General features: G+C 47.0%; 1 protein-coding gene across 2 annotated transcripts in view; it reads left to right on the plus strand.

Moving 5' to 3' along the window:
* The first annotated feature begins 3605 nt into the window (after positions 1-3605).
* MMD2 (monocyte to macrophage differentiation associated 2) overlaps positions 3606-16181 on the plus strand; it is a 38074-nt gene continuing 25498 nt past the window's right edge. For both annotated transcript variants that reach the window (XR_012656488.1, XM_032767754.2), the window contains exon 1: positions 3606-4213. Coding sequence is in view for 1 of the 2 variants with exons in the window: in XM_032767754.2 (XP_032623645.1) it covers positions 4167-4213 (47 nt within the window). In the remaining variant the exon portion in view is untranslated. The remainder of the gene's footprint in view (positions 4214-16181) is intronic.

The raw sequence follows: 16181 nt of genomic DNA on the forward strand, positions 1-16181 counted from the left end.
AAATTTCTCCATTTCCAGCCCTTGAGACGATATTCAGTTCAATGCAATTATCTGTCCACCAAGAGTCAGATGAAGCTCTAGCTCTGGAGTTATTCTGCAGCATAATTTGTGAGATTTTAGTTGCTATAACAACTGAATTCGTGCCTCAAAAATAGGAACTTATTTTTCCTTCACTTTGCCTTTTGCCCTCAGAACCCAGTCTATTTTGGTCCTGACAATTCATTTCAGGTGTCTCTTGCCAATGAATTCTGCAGCCCCACATGCTGCTCCGCCTGGGGATGGGCTCCCATAGGGACTGCACTTTCAGTTCATTAAGCATTACTTGTCAACGTTTTTTCTTCTCCGAAAATGCCTGTATTATGTCTGATAAAAGGTAAAGGAGCAAATAGACATCACTAAAGAGCCCTGGCAAAAGCTTCTCCACAGTCATGAAGGCTGGAGAAGCAATTTGAAATAAATCTCTAAGTGTGAGCAGCAGACATCTAGGAGCAGTTCTCAGAAATGATCTTAATGCGAGTGTCAGTTTTGGATCTGGGGCCTGGGTACTGTGGTGCTGACTGCTAATGGTAGGAGAAGTAGATCAGAGAGATGCTATGGACTTACCCCTTTCCATTGCCCTCTGACTTGTTCCATCTAAGGGCAAGCTGTAATAAATTTATCCACTCCATCCACTTTGGGCTGTGCAGGGTACAGCTCCAAATGTAGCAAGTGGACAACATGTCAGGGATACCCAGGAGTGCTTTGGGCACTATATCAGAGAGCCCTGAGGAAGCCATGCTACTGAGTCAAATTTTAAAAAGTCCCAAACAGGGCTGGTGCAAGGATGTTTCATGCCCTAGGCGAAACTTCCACTTTGCACCCTCCCCCCGCAGTAGCTCCCCCCCTTCGCCCTGAGGCGACCCCTTGCGGTAGCTCCCCAGCCCCCACCCTCCACGCTGAGCCAAAATGGTTGCACCAGCTCTGGCGTCACCCTAAGTCCAGGTCTGGTCCCAGCAGTGTCTGAAGGGGCTGATGACTACACCCTCTCTGCTCACACACCGCTGCACTCACCTTTCTATTCATCCTGCACCCTTCACCCTGTGCGGTCATGTTGCAACAGCCCCCACTGGCCAGGGAAGCAGGAATTGCAAGATCACCACGAGCTTCAGTCTCTGATGCAGTGCGCACTTCCCCCCATGACTGGCTTAGGACTTTTTAGTGTGTCAGGCAAGCAGTTTCTTGGGCGGACACTTTCCCTATGCCGGACAACCACCTCCGAGCTGCACTCGCTTCCCATGGTAAATGGTTGCACCAGCCCTGATCCCAATCAAGCAAAGAAATGTGCAGAATCATCTCTGCGTATCCCTTTGCTTTATTTTCCTTGATCACTGGCTGTTTCCCATTGGTTCATGCTGGCCCAAGCCTTGACCAACAAAGAAGTACATTCTGGCACAGAAATGAACTCCCCCCTGGAAGCTGTCCTCCTCACATAACTGGATTCTCAAGAAACCTAGCTCTCTTGGCTACACTTCCTGACTGATTGTAGTCAAGGTTCCTGTTGTGATTCAAACAACTGAGATGAGTCTGGGATTTTAGTTAGAGGGAGCTAGGTGACACAGTGGATCAGTGGAAGCCAAGGTTTAAATCTTCCTGATGTCAGCAGTTAAATCAATTTGAAAGTCTTAGCATAGTACTTAGCCCTTAAACTAGTACTGAGTCGCAAAATCACATAGGATTGACTCTCGTTAGCAGACTTCTAAGGGAAGTTTAGGAATAGAATACCGGGGAATCCTGCACGTCAAGACTAAAGCTATGTCTATACTTGGAAGCTAGGAGTGCAATACGCAGCTTGCATAGACATAGTCGTGCTAGTTCCTATCAAGGTAGTGCGCAAAAATTTGTAGTGTAACCACAGGAGCATGGGCTAACCGCCCTGAGTACATACCCACATGGTCCATGCTAGGAGGCCATACCACTTTAATGATACCATTTTCAAACCAGTGTAGTTAAAGCAATGCAAAATCTGTGTGTAGACAAGCCCTTCTATCATTTAAAAACTGGTCATATCCATTTAGATGCCACCTCTACATTTTCAGATGCAAGCTAAACCAATATGAGCCAGGTTTCAGTCAATTTAAGAATGTCCATGCACAAAGCTGCACTGGTTTAACTAGAAGGGTTTAAAATCACACCTTATACGAAGCTTCCTTTTTGGGCCAAATATCACAAGATGGCCTGGTCTACACACAGAATTGCACCACTTGGACTAAAACTGCTCTACAAATTGATTCAGTTAAATGGCTTACATCAAATTTATATATACAACTGGTTTATATCAACTTGCATTCATACATAAGAGCTGAGAGACCTGGTGCCAAATTCTGCTTTGGAGACATCCTTGTACATGGGGGAACTCCACTGGAGGCAATGGGGTTGGGTATAAAAGAGGCACAAGAGGAGAATCTAACCCGTTAACTGTTTTCCTGGAACTTCCCTCCGGCATCAGAGCAAAAGCAGGTCATGTTTCTCCTGATTGGGAGGGTGTGCGCCTTTAAGACCTTGTGCGCCAGCAAAAAGGACCTCTTTTGTTGAATGGAAACACACAAGGCTACTCTCCCTCTAACTCTGCTCAGCCTGGCTCCTTCTGTCTGTGGCAGTTTTCAGCATCTAAGATTTTTAGGGGATGGGGGAAGGAAAGAGATAAGGAGAGGGCCGTTGGATCTTTAGGGAGGAGACTGCCCTATATCTGAACAAACTCCTTTCTTTTCCCTCCGTAACTGCGCAGGAAGGGAGCAGAGCGAGTGGCATGCATTTGTGTGGAAGGCAAATCTCCAGTGCATTCAGCGGAAGAGCATCCATTAATGCACATTATGTGGACTAGTTAGGGGGGAGGAGTAGAGATCCAGAGGGAGGGACAGGCACAGAAGGAAGGGAGAGGCCTTGCATGAAAGGGAGAGTGATGGTGGCAGATAGAGAAGGACAGGAGCTGGGGTTCCCAGTTCTCCAGCAGCACCAATCTGTGCAGAGCCCTGCTTTGCTAACTGTCGCACTGCTTCATCCCCCTGCTCCCACGGGCTGTTTATAAATAGCCCTGGGCTACAGCTGTTGACGTTCGTGCCCTAATAAAAAAGGTGCATTTAGATCAAAAGGGGAGAAACATCCCTCCACCCCCAGCTGAGGCAGCTCAGGGAGAACAGCACCCCCTAGAAGATGCCCTCCAGGATGCCAGGGCAGAAAGGCACCATCTCATCAGCATCTCAGCTTGAGACAGGGAAGGGGGCCCAGCCTGGTCTTGGGGGAAGTGTGAGCCCTGTGCAGAAAAGAGTCACCTCGCCAAAACACCTACATAGGCGAGGAAGGCCCTGCCCTCGCTGGGAGCAAGCAAAGCCAACTAAGGGCTCTAGGTCTGTGGAAGCAGTGAGTGATTCTGCCCATCAGCAGCTGCTCATGCCCCCTTTCCCCCCTGCACTCTGTCTGTCTCTGTCCATCTGTCTGCAGCTCCACCCTCGGCATGCTTTAATTACATTTTAAATTCAAATCTGCTGCTATTTGATCCGCTGGATGTATTTATAGCTCCGCTCAAGCTGGCTGTGTGGATAAGGCAGGTTGGGCAGGTTGCTGTGACATGTGGGGCAGGATGAGATTGCTCACTCGCTTTCTTTCTTTTCCTTCTCCTTATCGGATTATTTTGCAGCAGGACCCACATATCCTCTCTCCCTCCCTCACACACACACTGGCTCTCTCTTAGGTTGCTTTTATTTTTATTGTATTACTCTCTTGTGCAACAGGGGGCGGCAGAAACTAAGGGTGGCCTTGATTTTTCTCTTTAGCATTTTAAACACACACAGAGTGTTTGGGGTAGAGAGAGAGAGAGAGAGAGAGAGAGAGAGATCTGGTCCTTGGTCCTGTGAGTTGCTACCTCTACATGCCTGAGCCAGCAGACAAAGCAAGCACGGATGAAGTTGGTACGGTTACTCCGGGGCTTGCCATTTCCTCCTTGGGTCAGAGGAATCACAGAGACTCCCCTGCCCCCTGTCCACTACTGAGCTGAAAATCCACCTCTGGGATTTAACCTGCTGCTCCTGAATTTCCTCCTCTCCTGTCTGTCTCACTCTGCTTCGTCATCCCACCTTCCCCCTTCTTCAACACTCCCTGGACCAGAGCTGGATTCTGATGGAACTGCCAAGATGTTTATGTCCAGAATCCTGGATTTTCAGAAGACAAGATATGCCAGGTAAAGCCAAGTGGCTATGTTCTTAATTCCTGTAGCTGAACCATTTTGCATTGTATTTTGAAACCCTCCAGGATCCCTCCCAACCTCTGCCCTTCCCTACAGGAAGCTGGGAGTGAATTCCAGGGTGCTGCTTACAGGACAGAGTGAATAAAGCTGACAGTGGGGCTTGAAAGATGTGTAGTTCCTCAGAGCACAGGGCACCTGCAGGGCTGATACTCTTGCTTCGTTTTCCTGGTATAACAAGAATCCTTTGCACTTCCATAGCACCTCTGCAGACCTGAATGAATTCAGGCTCACAACATCCCTGGGAAATAAGTATTACTAGCCCCTTTTCATTAATGGAAAAACTCATGCAAATGTGGCCACTGATTTTGGGGTGTTTCAATATTTGGGTGTCCTCCTCGGGACACTTTGAACCAGGGTCATTCTTTGGAGTTGTGGGTGCTCAGCACCTCTGAAAAATCAGCCCCCTACAAGTGGTGGTAACTTGTTTTAATGGCTCAGGTGTGTTGGGATCCATTATAGTGGCACCTGCTTAAGAGGATACTTGATGAATTGATAGTCCTGGTCAAGAGATGCATAGAAACCACTATACAATGAAACTCAGGGTATCACGCATGTTCAAGAAAGATGAATTCAGACAGGACTAGGTACAGAGAAGGGGTACTAGGCTGATCAGGGGACGAGAGAACCTATCTTTCAAGAGGAGACAAAGAACTTGGCTTGTTGAACCTACCAAAACAAAGGCTTGTTCTCTCAGAATACGTTCAGGAGGAAAACACCAGGCAGGGAGAAGAGCTATTTCAGTTAAAGGACAATGTTGGCATAAGAACAAATGGGTACAAACTGGCCATGAATACCCCAGGATTGAAAATGAGAAGGTTTCTAACCATCAGAGTGAGATCCTTGAACAGCCTTCTACTAGGAAGGGTGAGGGCAAGGAACCTAACTACTTTTAAGGTGGAGCATGATACCTTTTTAAACAGGACAATATGGCAGGGATGCCTGTGCTAGCAGCAGTCGGGCCTTGAAGGCTCAGGAGATCCCTTCCAGTCCCATGTCCTATATTCCTGTGTAAAGTGCAACAGAAAATTAGTGTCGGGCATCTTAGAAGAGGAAATGCAATGTACATCTGAATCATGCATTTCAGGCCTGAAGATAGGCTTAGTGAGTCAAATGGAAAGTATAATAATTTATGTAGTATCATCTGTAGCCAGACATAATGTGATGTTGCAATGGAAAGGCTCTGTGAGAAGGTGTTTGAAAACAGAATTTCTGTAGCGAGTTCAGTGCTGGGGAAAGGCGTCAGACAGATGATAGCCCTTTAAACTGAGTCCTTTATGCACACGACAGGGACACCACAGGCAACAGCTATGCAAAGTTCCCTGCACACAGCTCCTTAGTCTGTATGTCTTAGCCCTGACCTGGACGAAGCACCTCGAGTACAGTTCAGTCTCTGTATCTGTTCAGTCCTTAGCCACTCTCCCAGCTGCTAATGCCAATTCTTGTGGTGGGAGTGGTTTCTGTGATGTGGAGAAAGAGCTGCTGAGTTGACAAATTCCAAATGGTTATCAGATTTCTATTGAAAAGCCACTTTCCTAGTCCGTTTGTCTTAGGAACTGAGTTTGAAGCTGACATACACAAATCCTGAATGAAGACTCTCTTCTCATTCTTTAGATGCCTATGTAAATACCATGTGTTCCTAATGAAGAACCCTTTTGCAATTGTACTGTTCTCCCTATATACGTGTGGGAAAATGGGTGAGTTACAGGGAAATTGTGGGCAATGCATCGTAAAAGTGTCCAGGACAGATCCTTTTTTAATAACCAAGAGAATGCAGAAGTTTGGGTTTTTTTACAAAATGCAATAGGAAAGTGATCAGATCAATTAAATGATGTAGATTTTCTAGGCATCGAACCAAAGTACATTTTGGAAGCCACTGGAACGAGACCTCTTTAGAAAGTCCCTCTCTGTCTAGTTAGAGAATCTGATCTGCTAGATGTAACTGAATGCACTTTTTGTGCAATAAGTTTTGCATGTTGAATACGTTGCTAAGAGCCCATTGTTAGGACTGGAATACAAGGGGAAGTGAGTAGAATGAGGCTTACTCACTGAAAATAGGTGCAAGGCTCCTCTCTGTCTTCTCTTTGTCTTCTCTGGGATGCAGAGACTGGATCTGGGAGCTGAGGAATCAGCCCATATGAGCAGCATTGTACTTTTTTGCATGTTAAGATGAAGCTTCTCCCACGTTAACCCAAGGACCTGGCTTTTGTTTTTCAAAGTCTTTTTGCTGAAGTCTTTGGATAGTTCTTCATGGAGCACAAATGATAAAAATATGTCACAGTGACTAGCTGAGTGCTAGAACTGGGCAGTGCCGTGCTGAGCAGGAGACCTGAGTCTGATTGCCTGGATTAGCAAGAGATGGAAGGGCTGGGGACTAGAAAAGGAAAGCATTGTTCTTCAGGGATTTAAGGGTAGTGACCACTCTCAGTACATTGATTGGTGTTGAAAGGGAGTTCTCCAGCCATTGCTCCTTGGCTGGGAGTTGGAATCTGAGTTGGGGGATTTATGGAGAAGGGGGCTTAAAGTGCAAAAAAGGCCAGATTATACCTCCCCACCATGTATATCTCAATGGGAAGAGAGTGACCTCACAGAGTTTCCTTGAATTTTTCCCCAGGATGATCGTGGAGGAAGCAAGAGATGCAGCCTCCCAGTCCCAGGGATGGGAATTGCTCTTTCCCCAGAGGGCCAGCCCCTCTGCAGCTCTTTTATCCCCTAACCCCTCCTTGCAGCATGGCTCCGGTTGGTGCTATTGTGCCCTCGGACTGGCTACCCACATATGCAGACATGGAGGCTGAGTTACCAGTGCTTCAAGCAGGTACCCATTGTTCATGGAAGAAAGATGCCATGGAGAGCGTCTGCTCCCTTGTACATCTTGTTCCTTTTGCTGTGTGGTTTGTGAGATGGGAGGAACATGCTAAGGAATTATGATCCATAGGGTTCTGCTACCTTGTCCTTGTATAAGCAACGGGCAGTCTGGGGCCCAAAGAGAGACTGGTGGGGATCCTTTGAAAGCCCTTGCTCTGCCAGACCCACACATTATAAAGAAGACCATATCTTCACACACACGTGTATTTCATAAGCTCCCGCTGCCATATCAAGATAGCAGGGGACATGCCATGTTTTCCATCATCAACAGGTGTATACAGTTTCAGGCTGTGCGCCAGAGAGGAGCATTGTGAAACAGAGAGGAAAGTTTCCCAAGACCCTGAGAGTGAAGCCAGCAGGGAGATGCGCTTGCTGTGCATTTGAAAAGGAAGCAGAATCTCCATCCCCTGACAGGTAGCCATCTGCAGGAGCATGCCACCAGGTTCAGCATTTCACTGTCACTTTTGCTTTTGTCACATGGCAAAGGTACATCCTTATCAAGTCTGATCCTGGGAGGTTGCTGAGAGGCATCAACTCCTCTGAAGTCAATGAGAACCGAGGGGACTCAGCCTGCAGGATCAGTCCCTTGACTCGTGAAGTTTATCTACAGCTTAGCAGAGATGAAGCCCAAGGAGGAATGGGGTCAGATGTCCATGACCTAGAAAGTGATGCCAGGTTGGTTCCCTTTGTTGGCTCCTGGACTTCTTTCCCATAATCTTTTCTGCACCAGGCATGACAGCTGTGGTGCCAGGCTTCTCCGGCAGCTTTCCCATTTCACCAGCCAAATGCCTTGGCCGTAAGCAGCCAGAGCCTGACACCTTGTGTGATTAGCCGGGAGCTGGGTTTGGAGCAGGCCAAGCACTACTGTAAGATAAAGCATGCACAGCCGAATGGGAAGCATGCTGTAGTGGCACATGGAAGCTCAGCACAGGGAATTGCCCTTAACGGCCAGATTCTGCCACCCTGAAAGGATTGGAAAACGTGTCTTAGAGTGAAAAACTCAAGCAGCTCAATCTGTTTGGCTTAACAAAGAGAGGTTAAGGGGTGACTTGATCACAGTCTATAAGTATCTAAATGGAGAACGGAAATTTGATAATGGGCTTTTCAGTCTAGCAGACAAAGATCCAATGGCTGGAAGCTAAAGCTAGATCCATTTAGACTAGAAATAAGGTGCCATTTTTTTAACTGTCAGTGTAAGTAACAGTTGGAACAGTTTAGCAAGGGGTGTGGTGGATTCTCCATCACTGGACGTTTTAAACTCAAGACTACATGTGTTTTTTTAAAGCTATGCTCTAGTTCAAACTGGAATTAACTCAGGGAAGTCTGATGGCCTCTGCTGATGATCACAGTGGTCCTTTCAGACTTGATAATCTATTAATTTTATTCCATATGCAAGCCCATTGATTGCAACGGGACCATTCCTGAAGTAAGACACCACTTACTCAGCACAAGTAATGGGGGCAGAATTGGTCCTATGGTAGGGAGAAGAAGCCAAGAGTACCAGTCACAAGGTCTGTGCCAGGACCAGTAAACATGGGAGTGATAGGCAACTCATTGGCGTATCTCACTCAGGAAGGTATAGAAATAGGTGCAGGTATAGCTTGGCCTCTCAGGAAGGCATTAGAGGCATCTTGATACAGCTTGGAGGAGGGTGGGAAACTTTCACTCTTGTGGAGTGAAAATAGCATAAATTCTTGATCTCATAAGAGGAATCTGGAACTGATCCTTTTTTGGTTTCTTTTTTTTTTTTCTTTTTTGATTCAAGAGAACCAAGGAAGGAAGAGATTAATGTCAGATGGTCATCAATAAATGCACTGGAAAAATAGCCAGATGAAAGACCTTAAGCAATGAGAATTAGATGAAAGAAAGCGATCAGTGTGGGCGTGTTTTATGAACTGTCGGATAAGATGGGAGAATGTTCCCTGCTCAGGGGGCAAGAATGTTGCCCAAGATTTATCCAGGATTGGCTTACTTCTAAATGTTAAATGACCTCAGAAAGAGAAGAAAGATGGGAAGAAAGAAAGAATTTGAAGAAAGTATATAAATAACAGCAGCGGAGAAGAAACTGAATTTGATTCCATTCCATGAGCAAGAAAGTCCTTTATTCTCAGGTAGTGTCATTCAGCCAGATCATTTGTATAAACAGGCCCCTTAGAAAGTGTCTTCTGCTTTATTCCAGTTTTCCACAAGAGCTGCCCCTTTGGCACTAGCATGTCAGGCCCTAGGACAATCTGACTGGAGGGCTCCCAAGGAAGGCTGAGCACTGTAGATTGAAAATGGCTCTCACAATATAATGGAAAGCCAGCTTCAGTTTGAGACACTGCTTGTGGCTGTGCATGTGAGAGAAAGAGAGAGAGGAGAGGTGGGGGCTGCAAAAGCATCTCAACTGTAAAAACTTCCCCTCTGTCATTTGTAACTTGGTGCTGCTCCGTAGAGTGTAACATCCATCTTTGAGAACAATCAGCTTCTACGCAAGGGGCCTGATTCACCTATGACGTAAATGTCAGTGTCAGTTACACCCTAGGTGAAAGCAGATCAGATTCCACCTGCTTTATCTTACCACCTCCGCTGAGTTGCTTTTTCCTGCTACGCTCCCAGTCCGATACCTCGACATATCAATTACACTTGTTTTGCACACCCACTGAATGGCAAATAAGTGCACGTTACTCTTCTTTGCCATTGACATGTGTTTCCCCAACTCATTTACACTCAACGTGTAATTTACCCCTCCAGCCACCTCACTGCTTCATTTGACCCAGAGGCTCCCATGGATATTGCACCTGCTTCTTTCACTGAGTTTGAGTGAGGTCCAAAGACTTTGTTATTATTTATTAATGTTGTTGCTGATTTTCAGTAAAACATGGATTCTTTCTACACAGCTAGGCCAAGGACAAATCCTAGCTCCTCTCCCTTTGGGCACACAAAAGCACTTTCTTTACTATGGTAATCAAGAAACAGAATGTAAAGGAAACACGATAAAAAGCAACTTGAGTGCAGACTCTTTCAACAGATCTAGAGCACGGGTACATAGGGGGAACCGCATGCTGCAGATGGGCAGAATCATACTAATTACCTGACACAGGTTCAAGATTTAATTTATTCAGGTAAAAGGCCCCAGATTTTATTCAGTTTGTCTGTTCTTGCCCTGGGCACGTAAGCACAGAATAACAATGAAAACAGAAGCTGCAATGAAAGATGCCAATTAAATTTCCCAACAAGGAAGCTATATTTGGAGGCAGGGGTGTTGGAATAATTTGTATAGTGGGGGTGCTGAGAGCCATTGAACCAAACTGTAAACCCTGTATATAATAGAAACCACTTCACACCAGAGGGTGAGCAGCACCCCTAGTTCCAGCACTTATGTTTGGAGATGAATACTTAATATACCTAAGGGCCAAAATCTGCCCTCAGATATCCATTCATCCATAGACTTCACTAGGAATTGTGTAAAATGTATCCAAGCGCAGAACTTGAACACAGCTAGAATCTGCTGCCTAGCCAGTAAATGCACAGATCCAAGTACAGTGCATAATGACAAAGAGGTACAGACATGGGTCAGAGACGTACATGGATTCCATACAATAGGACGAAAAGAGAAAGGATGGCAGCACATGGGTAAATTTCACCTTTAGATTGCTTTGTTCAAATCCAGCCCAGCTTGGTGATGACTGAAAGTCCTTGTCATCCAGTGAAATGAGTTTGATGGGCTTCTGTATCGTTCCTGCAGGGTAGGTGCACACATCACAAACATAACCATTGTAATTGTCACCATGTAGCACCAGGATGGGCTCTGAAGAATGAACTACCCTCATACCTCCAGAAGTAATCCCTCTAAGTCAGTGGTGAGGTAACATGGGAGCTCTTGCATTAACTCTGCCCATGTGTAATGGAGGCCCTCAACCTTAGAGCACCCCCTAGAGGTCCAATGTAGCACCGCCATTGCTTCTCAACCTGTTTCTCTGAGTGAGGATTTTAGTAAGTCTGGTGAGGCTTGCCACTGCACTCCATCAGGGATCTAGTTTTATTCAGTTCGAAAAGGCAGAGTGTCACACACCTAGGACTGCTCCCCAGCATCTCTAGCTGAAGGAAGGAGGGGATGAGTCAACCCTAATCATGTCCAAGAGGTCCCTTACCAGTGAGGCCTTCATGACCCAGAACCCTTTTCTGAAGTCAGGGGCCTCTTGTCACTAACCGGGAGAGGGTCTTTCCTCCAGGGTCCAGTTCCCCATGGAGGCCAAATCTCAGGACAGAATATAATTCCTCTTTCCCCAGGCCTTCTGCTGTTGCCTGGTGAAGTCTTTCATGGGAGCTAGATTTCTCTGAGATGTAGCTTTCAGAATCCCTTCCTTTCAGAAAGTCTCCTCCCAGGAGCATTCTTTCTTGGTTTCCTTTGCCTATGGGCCCGCCTCACCAGCTTCCCCTGAGAAGCCTTCTCCGTATGTTCTGGGAACTGTTCCTCCTCCCAGCAGCCTCTGTTTCTCTAGGGTAGGCTCCCTGTGCATCGCTTCCATTTATCTTACCTAGGTGCTTCTCTGCCTAATTACCTGCCTCCCAGCAGTTCAAAGAGTGAGACAGTCATAGGTGAACCTGAGCTTCCTCATTCCTCCTTGTGGAGCCAGTCAGAGGTTGGCTGGGCCCGTGGCCCACTTAGAGGGCCAGCTACTCTTAAGCTTGATGGTATGTCTGATCTATCAGTCCCTAGCATATCTATATCACACCTTTTACCATCACTAAAAGAAGAGACCCCAAACTCCATAATTAGCACAGTAAGACCAGAAATGGTGGGGAAATGAAGTATGAGGTTAAGCGAGATCCAAAATGCGGAGAGAACAGTGCTGCCTGTCCTACGTCTGGAGTATCTTTCTTTGTCGAACCATGGTGGAACAACTGCTCTGCAGTCAGACTCATCCATTTTGCTTGAACTGCAGGTGGTCCGGCAAGTTTTGTCCCAGGCTGCCTAGCAAATAAATCTTGATATGTCTGAGTATGTGCAGTTGGCTTACACCAGCTCAGACGTGCCCTCCGAAGGACCTTAAATGCCTTGCGCAGCTGTTTTCTTTTTTTCCCCTTAACCCATGTCGGACAAATCTATGGGAGTGAAATGATTTAAAAATTGATGTGGTTCATCACACCGAGTACAGAGCTGCTCGAAAGGTTAATAACACCACAGATAAGTGCTTATCGGAGTCAAGCCTGTGTCCCCGCCTTCCCTTCCCACGGCGAGATTCTGCCTCTATGTGGACAATAAGCAATCCCACTAAAATCAGTGGGGCTATTTGGAGAGTAAGGTGCTGTAAGAGGCTGGGCTGCTCCTTTAAGGACAAGTGGCCAGAGAGCCAGACAGCCCTGCTGCATTAGCAGAGCCAGGTGGGAAAGGATCAGGTGATCCCTACAAAGGGCTCAGAGTGAGAGGGCTCAGTTGGAGGAGAACTGCAGGCGGGAGGTTGGCTTCTGGGACTAGCCCTGGAGCAGAGAGTGGTGCAGAATGCAAGGCTTCTGGGCCCCCGCAGCCTGGGTTGGGGACAGGGGTAGCTTTGTTCTGTGTTATTTTGTGAGCTTCCCTTTGAATTAATAAACCATGCCCCGAGGGAAGGCCTGAAAGAGACTTGGATATGATAGTAGCTCATCCTGGGCTGGGGAGACAGGCTGGCACTCAGCAGCCTCCAGGCAGTAGTTTATGAGAGTGGCAGGAGTGTGAAATGGCCCATAGTAACAAACCCCTGATGAAAGCAAAGAGCAGTCTGATCTCACTGAGTAAATAGCTCTAGCAGAGTTCATTTGTGCCTCAATTTTGGCTCAAGGGCAAACAAAGTATCATCTTAATATACAATGCATCCTCTCTGGGGAGTATGTCCTGTCCTGGCAGGGAGATAGACTCAGGCGTCCAATAGATCCCTTCTATCTCTAACAGCAGTCCTGGACACATTGGCGCTGCACAGTGCCCCTGTAACTCCCCTGCACTCACTGATACAATGCACAAGGAATTACAAAACTGTTGACCAGTGGGGGATGCCCATGAGTGAGGAGACAGACCTTTCCCAGAGTCGCTAGCCTAGGGGTTGGCAACCTTTCAGAAGTGCTGTGCTGAGTCTCCATTTATTCACTCTAATTTAAGATTCCGCGTGCCGGTCATACATTTTAACGTTTTCAGGAGGTCTCTTTATACAAGTCTATAATATAGAACTAAACTATTGTTGTATGTAAAGTAAATAAGGTTTTAAAAATGTTTAAGAAGCTTCATTTAAAATTAAATTAAAATGCAGAGCCCCCCCAGACCAGTGGCCAGGACCCAGGCAGTGTGAATACCACTGAAAATCAGCTCGGCACGCGTGCCATAAGTTGTCTACCCTTAGTACCCATAGTACCCTAGACTATGAAACTGAGCCCTGCAAGAGATAAGAATGACCACAGGCCTCACTGAGCTTACAGCTAAATGTAAAACTTGTTTCCCTGACTTGGCCGTCACTCAGTAATTTCAACACGCACACACAAGGAAACAAACTAAAATCTATGAACTAAATACTTCTACAGACAGGAGAGAAGGGTGTTATTTTTATTTGGAATTCTTGCAAGGTGTTCAGCTCCAACCGCCAAAGGGGTGTCCTATAAGTTAATCAGTAGAGATGGGCCGGAACCAAACCTCAGATCCAAGCATCCAAATGTCAGGAAAGTTTGGATCCAGATCTACATCCAGCTCCAAAGTTCACTGCTCAGGCTCATCTCCGGCAATTAAAGGGTTTTATGCTTGGACTGACAGACAGGGTCAGATAGTGAAATGAGATTTAAATCATTATCTTCATTCTTGACTGGCTACACTGCACTGCCCATCTCTAGTAAAGAACATTATCTGAGAAAACCTAACGCTAGAGATGGTCAATCTGTAACCAATAACATGCATTAAAAGCACAGCTAGTGAGTAGTTTGCAAACCAGTCATGATCTTCAGATGTTTTGGTTGTTCATAAATATTCACTGAATAATCTGGATAGCTTGATATTATAATTTATATTGCAGTAGCATATAGAAACCCCAGGGCCCTGTTGCACAAGAAGCTATGCATATGTATAAGGAGAGGCTGTCTCTACTCAAAAAGCTTATTATTTAAACTACTGAGTAGAAGTGACTTGCCCAAGGTCAGATGGTATCTCAGCAGCAGCACTGGGACGAGAACCAAGGTCACCTGACGGCTAAGCCAAGGCTCTAGCCACTAGACCATACTGCCTCCCACGAGGTGTTTGTTTCGACTATACACCAAAGCAGCCTGGAGCATCTGATGGCTAAAGAAACTGGCATGTGCTTATTCAGGGACTTTGAAATAGGTGCTGTGCCTGTGGTTCCTTTTAGAGTTTTGTGGATCCATTAACAGTCTGGACCGAGAGTGTTAAACAGGGCAAGGTGTCTGTTACACGCTTTATTGAGGTGATGGGCCAGATTCTCTGATCCAGAAGAGCTGTGCTCTCTGGATAAACATGGCAGTGGGGAGTAGATGTATGTTCGGACCGTCTTTGTAGTCCCTATATCCTGTGGCTAGCCCGGACTAGTCCCTGACATTAGAGCAGTGCGAAGGCTGCTGTAACTTATTCCAGTACCCCATGACTCCAAGGAGCCATTCCAGCAGCCATTGTTGGTGTACAGTGATGCTCCAGCCTTATGCCCTTTACTCCTGTCATGTCCTTCATGCCAGAAACTGCAATGAGAGTAGCATAATGCCATTAGGCCAGCACTTTGTCATGTAGGAATCCTCTTTGCATTCGGGTAGCCAGCTCAGATGGCCTTCTGGCTGCCAGAGAGGCACATACTAAGCAGAGTAATGGTCAGAATTTCTCACAGTAACTACCTCTACAATGCTACCTTAGTTTCTAGCATCTGGGCACGTAGTATTGTATTTGCTCCCTGACTGGTTGATCAAAACATTTTAAACATGCAAATAACGAATAATGCATGTTGGGGGCATTCTTGCTAAAATTTGCAAAACACTTGGGATTCGCCAGCATTTTTGTGAGTAAGCAACTGTTGTCAGAAAGCTCACCAATAGCGACGGAAAGAGCAGCAATTTAATCTCCAGACATGTTCACTAATCCATTGCTTTAAAAAATGATTTGCTACTATCCCAGTATAGGAACTGTCATGTAAGAGTTTGAGTTATCATAGAAATAAATGCTATAAAATGTGCTGGAAAAGATATAGATCTACAGATATGGCGGGAATCTTCAAAGGCACGTTACTTGGCAGATAGGTATTAGTTATCGTACTTCAGAGGGGTTAGGGTACCTATCCACTCACTAAATCCCAGCCTTCTATATACAGATTTGTGTGTGTGTGTGTACATTGTATGTGTAAGGTTGCCAACTTTCTAGCTGCACAAAAATGAACACCCTACCCCTGCCTCTTCCCCCCACCGCTCACTACATTCCCCCTCCCTCGGTGACTCACTCTCCCCTACCCTCACTCACTGTCACTGGGCTGGGTGGGGGGTTAGGATGACAGAGGGGGTGAGGGCTCTTACTAGGGGTGCGGGCTCCAGGCAGGGGCCAGAAATGAGAGGTTCATGGTGCTTGAGGGGGCTTCAGGCTGGGGTAGGGAGTTGGGGTGCAGAAGAGGGTGAGGGCTCCTGCTGGGGGTGGGGCTGGGGATGAAGGGTTAGGGTGCAGGAGGGGACTCCAGGCTGGGGTGGGACATAGACAGAGGTAAAGGGACTGAGGCCACAGCTGGAAGTGAGTATGGGGCAAGGAGTGGAGCCCCAGTAGGGGCCAGCAGCCAAGATCCCACACGTAAGGCCAAGAGCAGAGCCCCAGCCATGCAGACAAGCACGGGGCCCCGGGCATGGGGCCAGCAGCCGGGCCCCAGGAGCAGAGCCCCAGGAGCAGAGGCCTGGGAGCGGGGGTGGGGCCAGCTTGGGGACCCGAGCCCCTCCCCCCCACAGGTGAGGTGAGAGGTTGGGGGGTAGAGGGCCAGGAGCAGGGCATAGGTGTGGGAAGCACCCCCCACGGCCCTACTTCCCGTGCCGATGCTGGCACCGTGCTGCACGTGCCCTGGAAGCA

Source organism: Chelonoidis abingdonii, chromosome 9, assembly GCF_003597395.2.
Source record: "Chelonoidis abingdonii isolate Lonesome George chromosome 9, CheloAbing_2.0, whole genome shotgun sequence".
NCBI lineage: Eukaryota > Metazoa > Chordata > Testudines > Testudinidae > Chelonoidis > Chelonoidis abingdonii.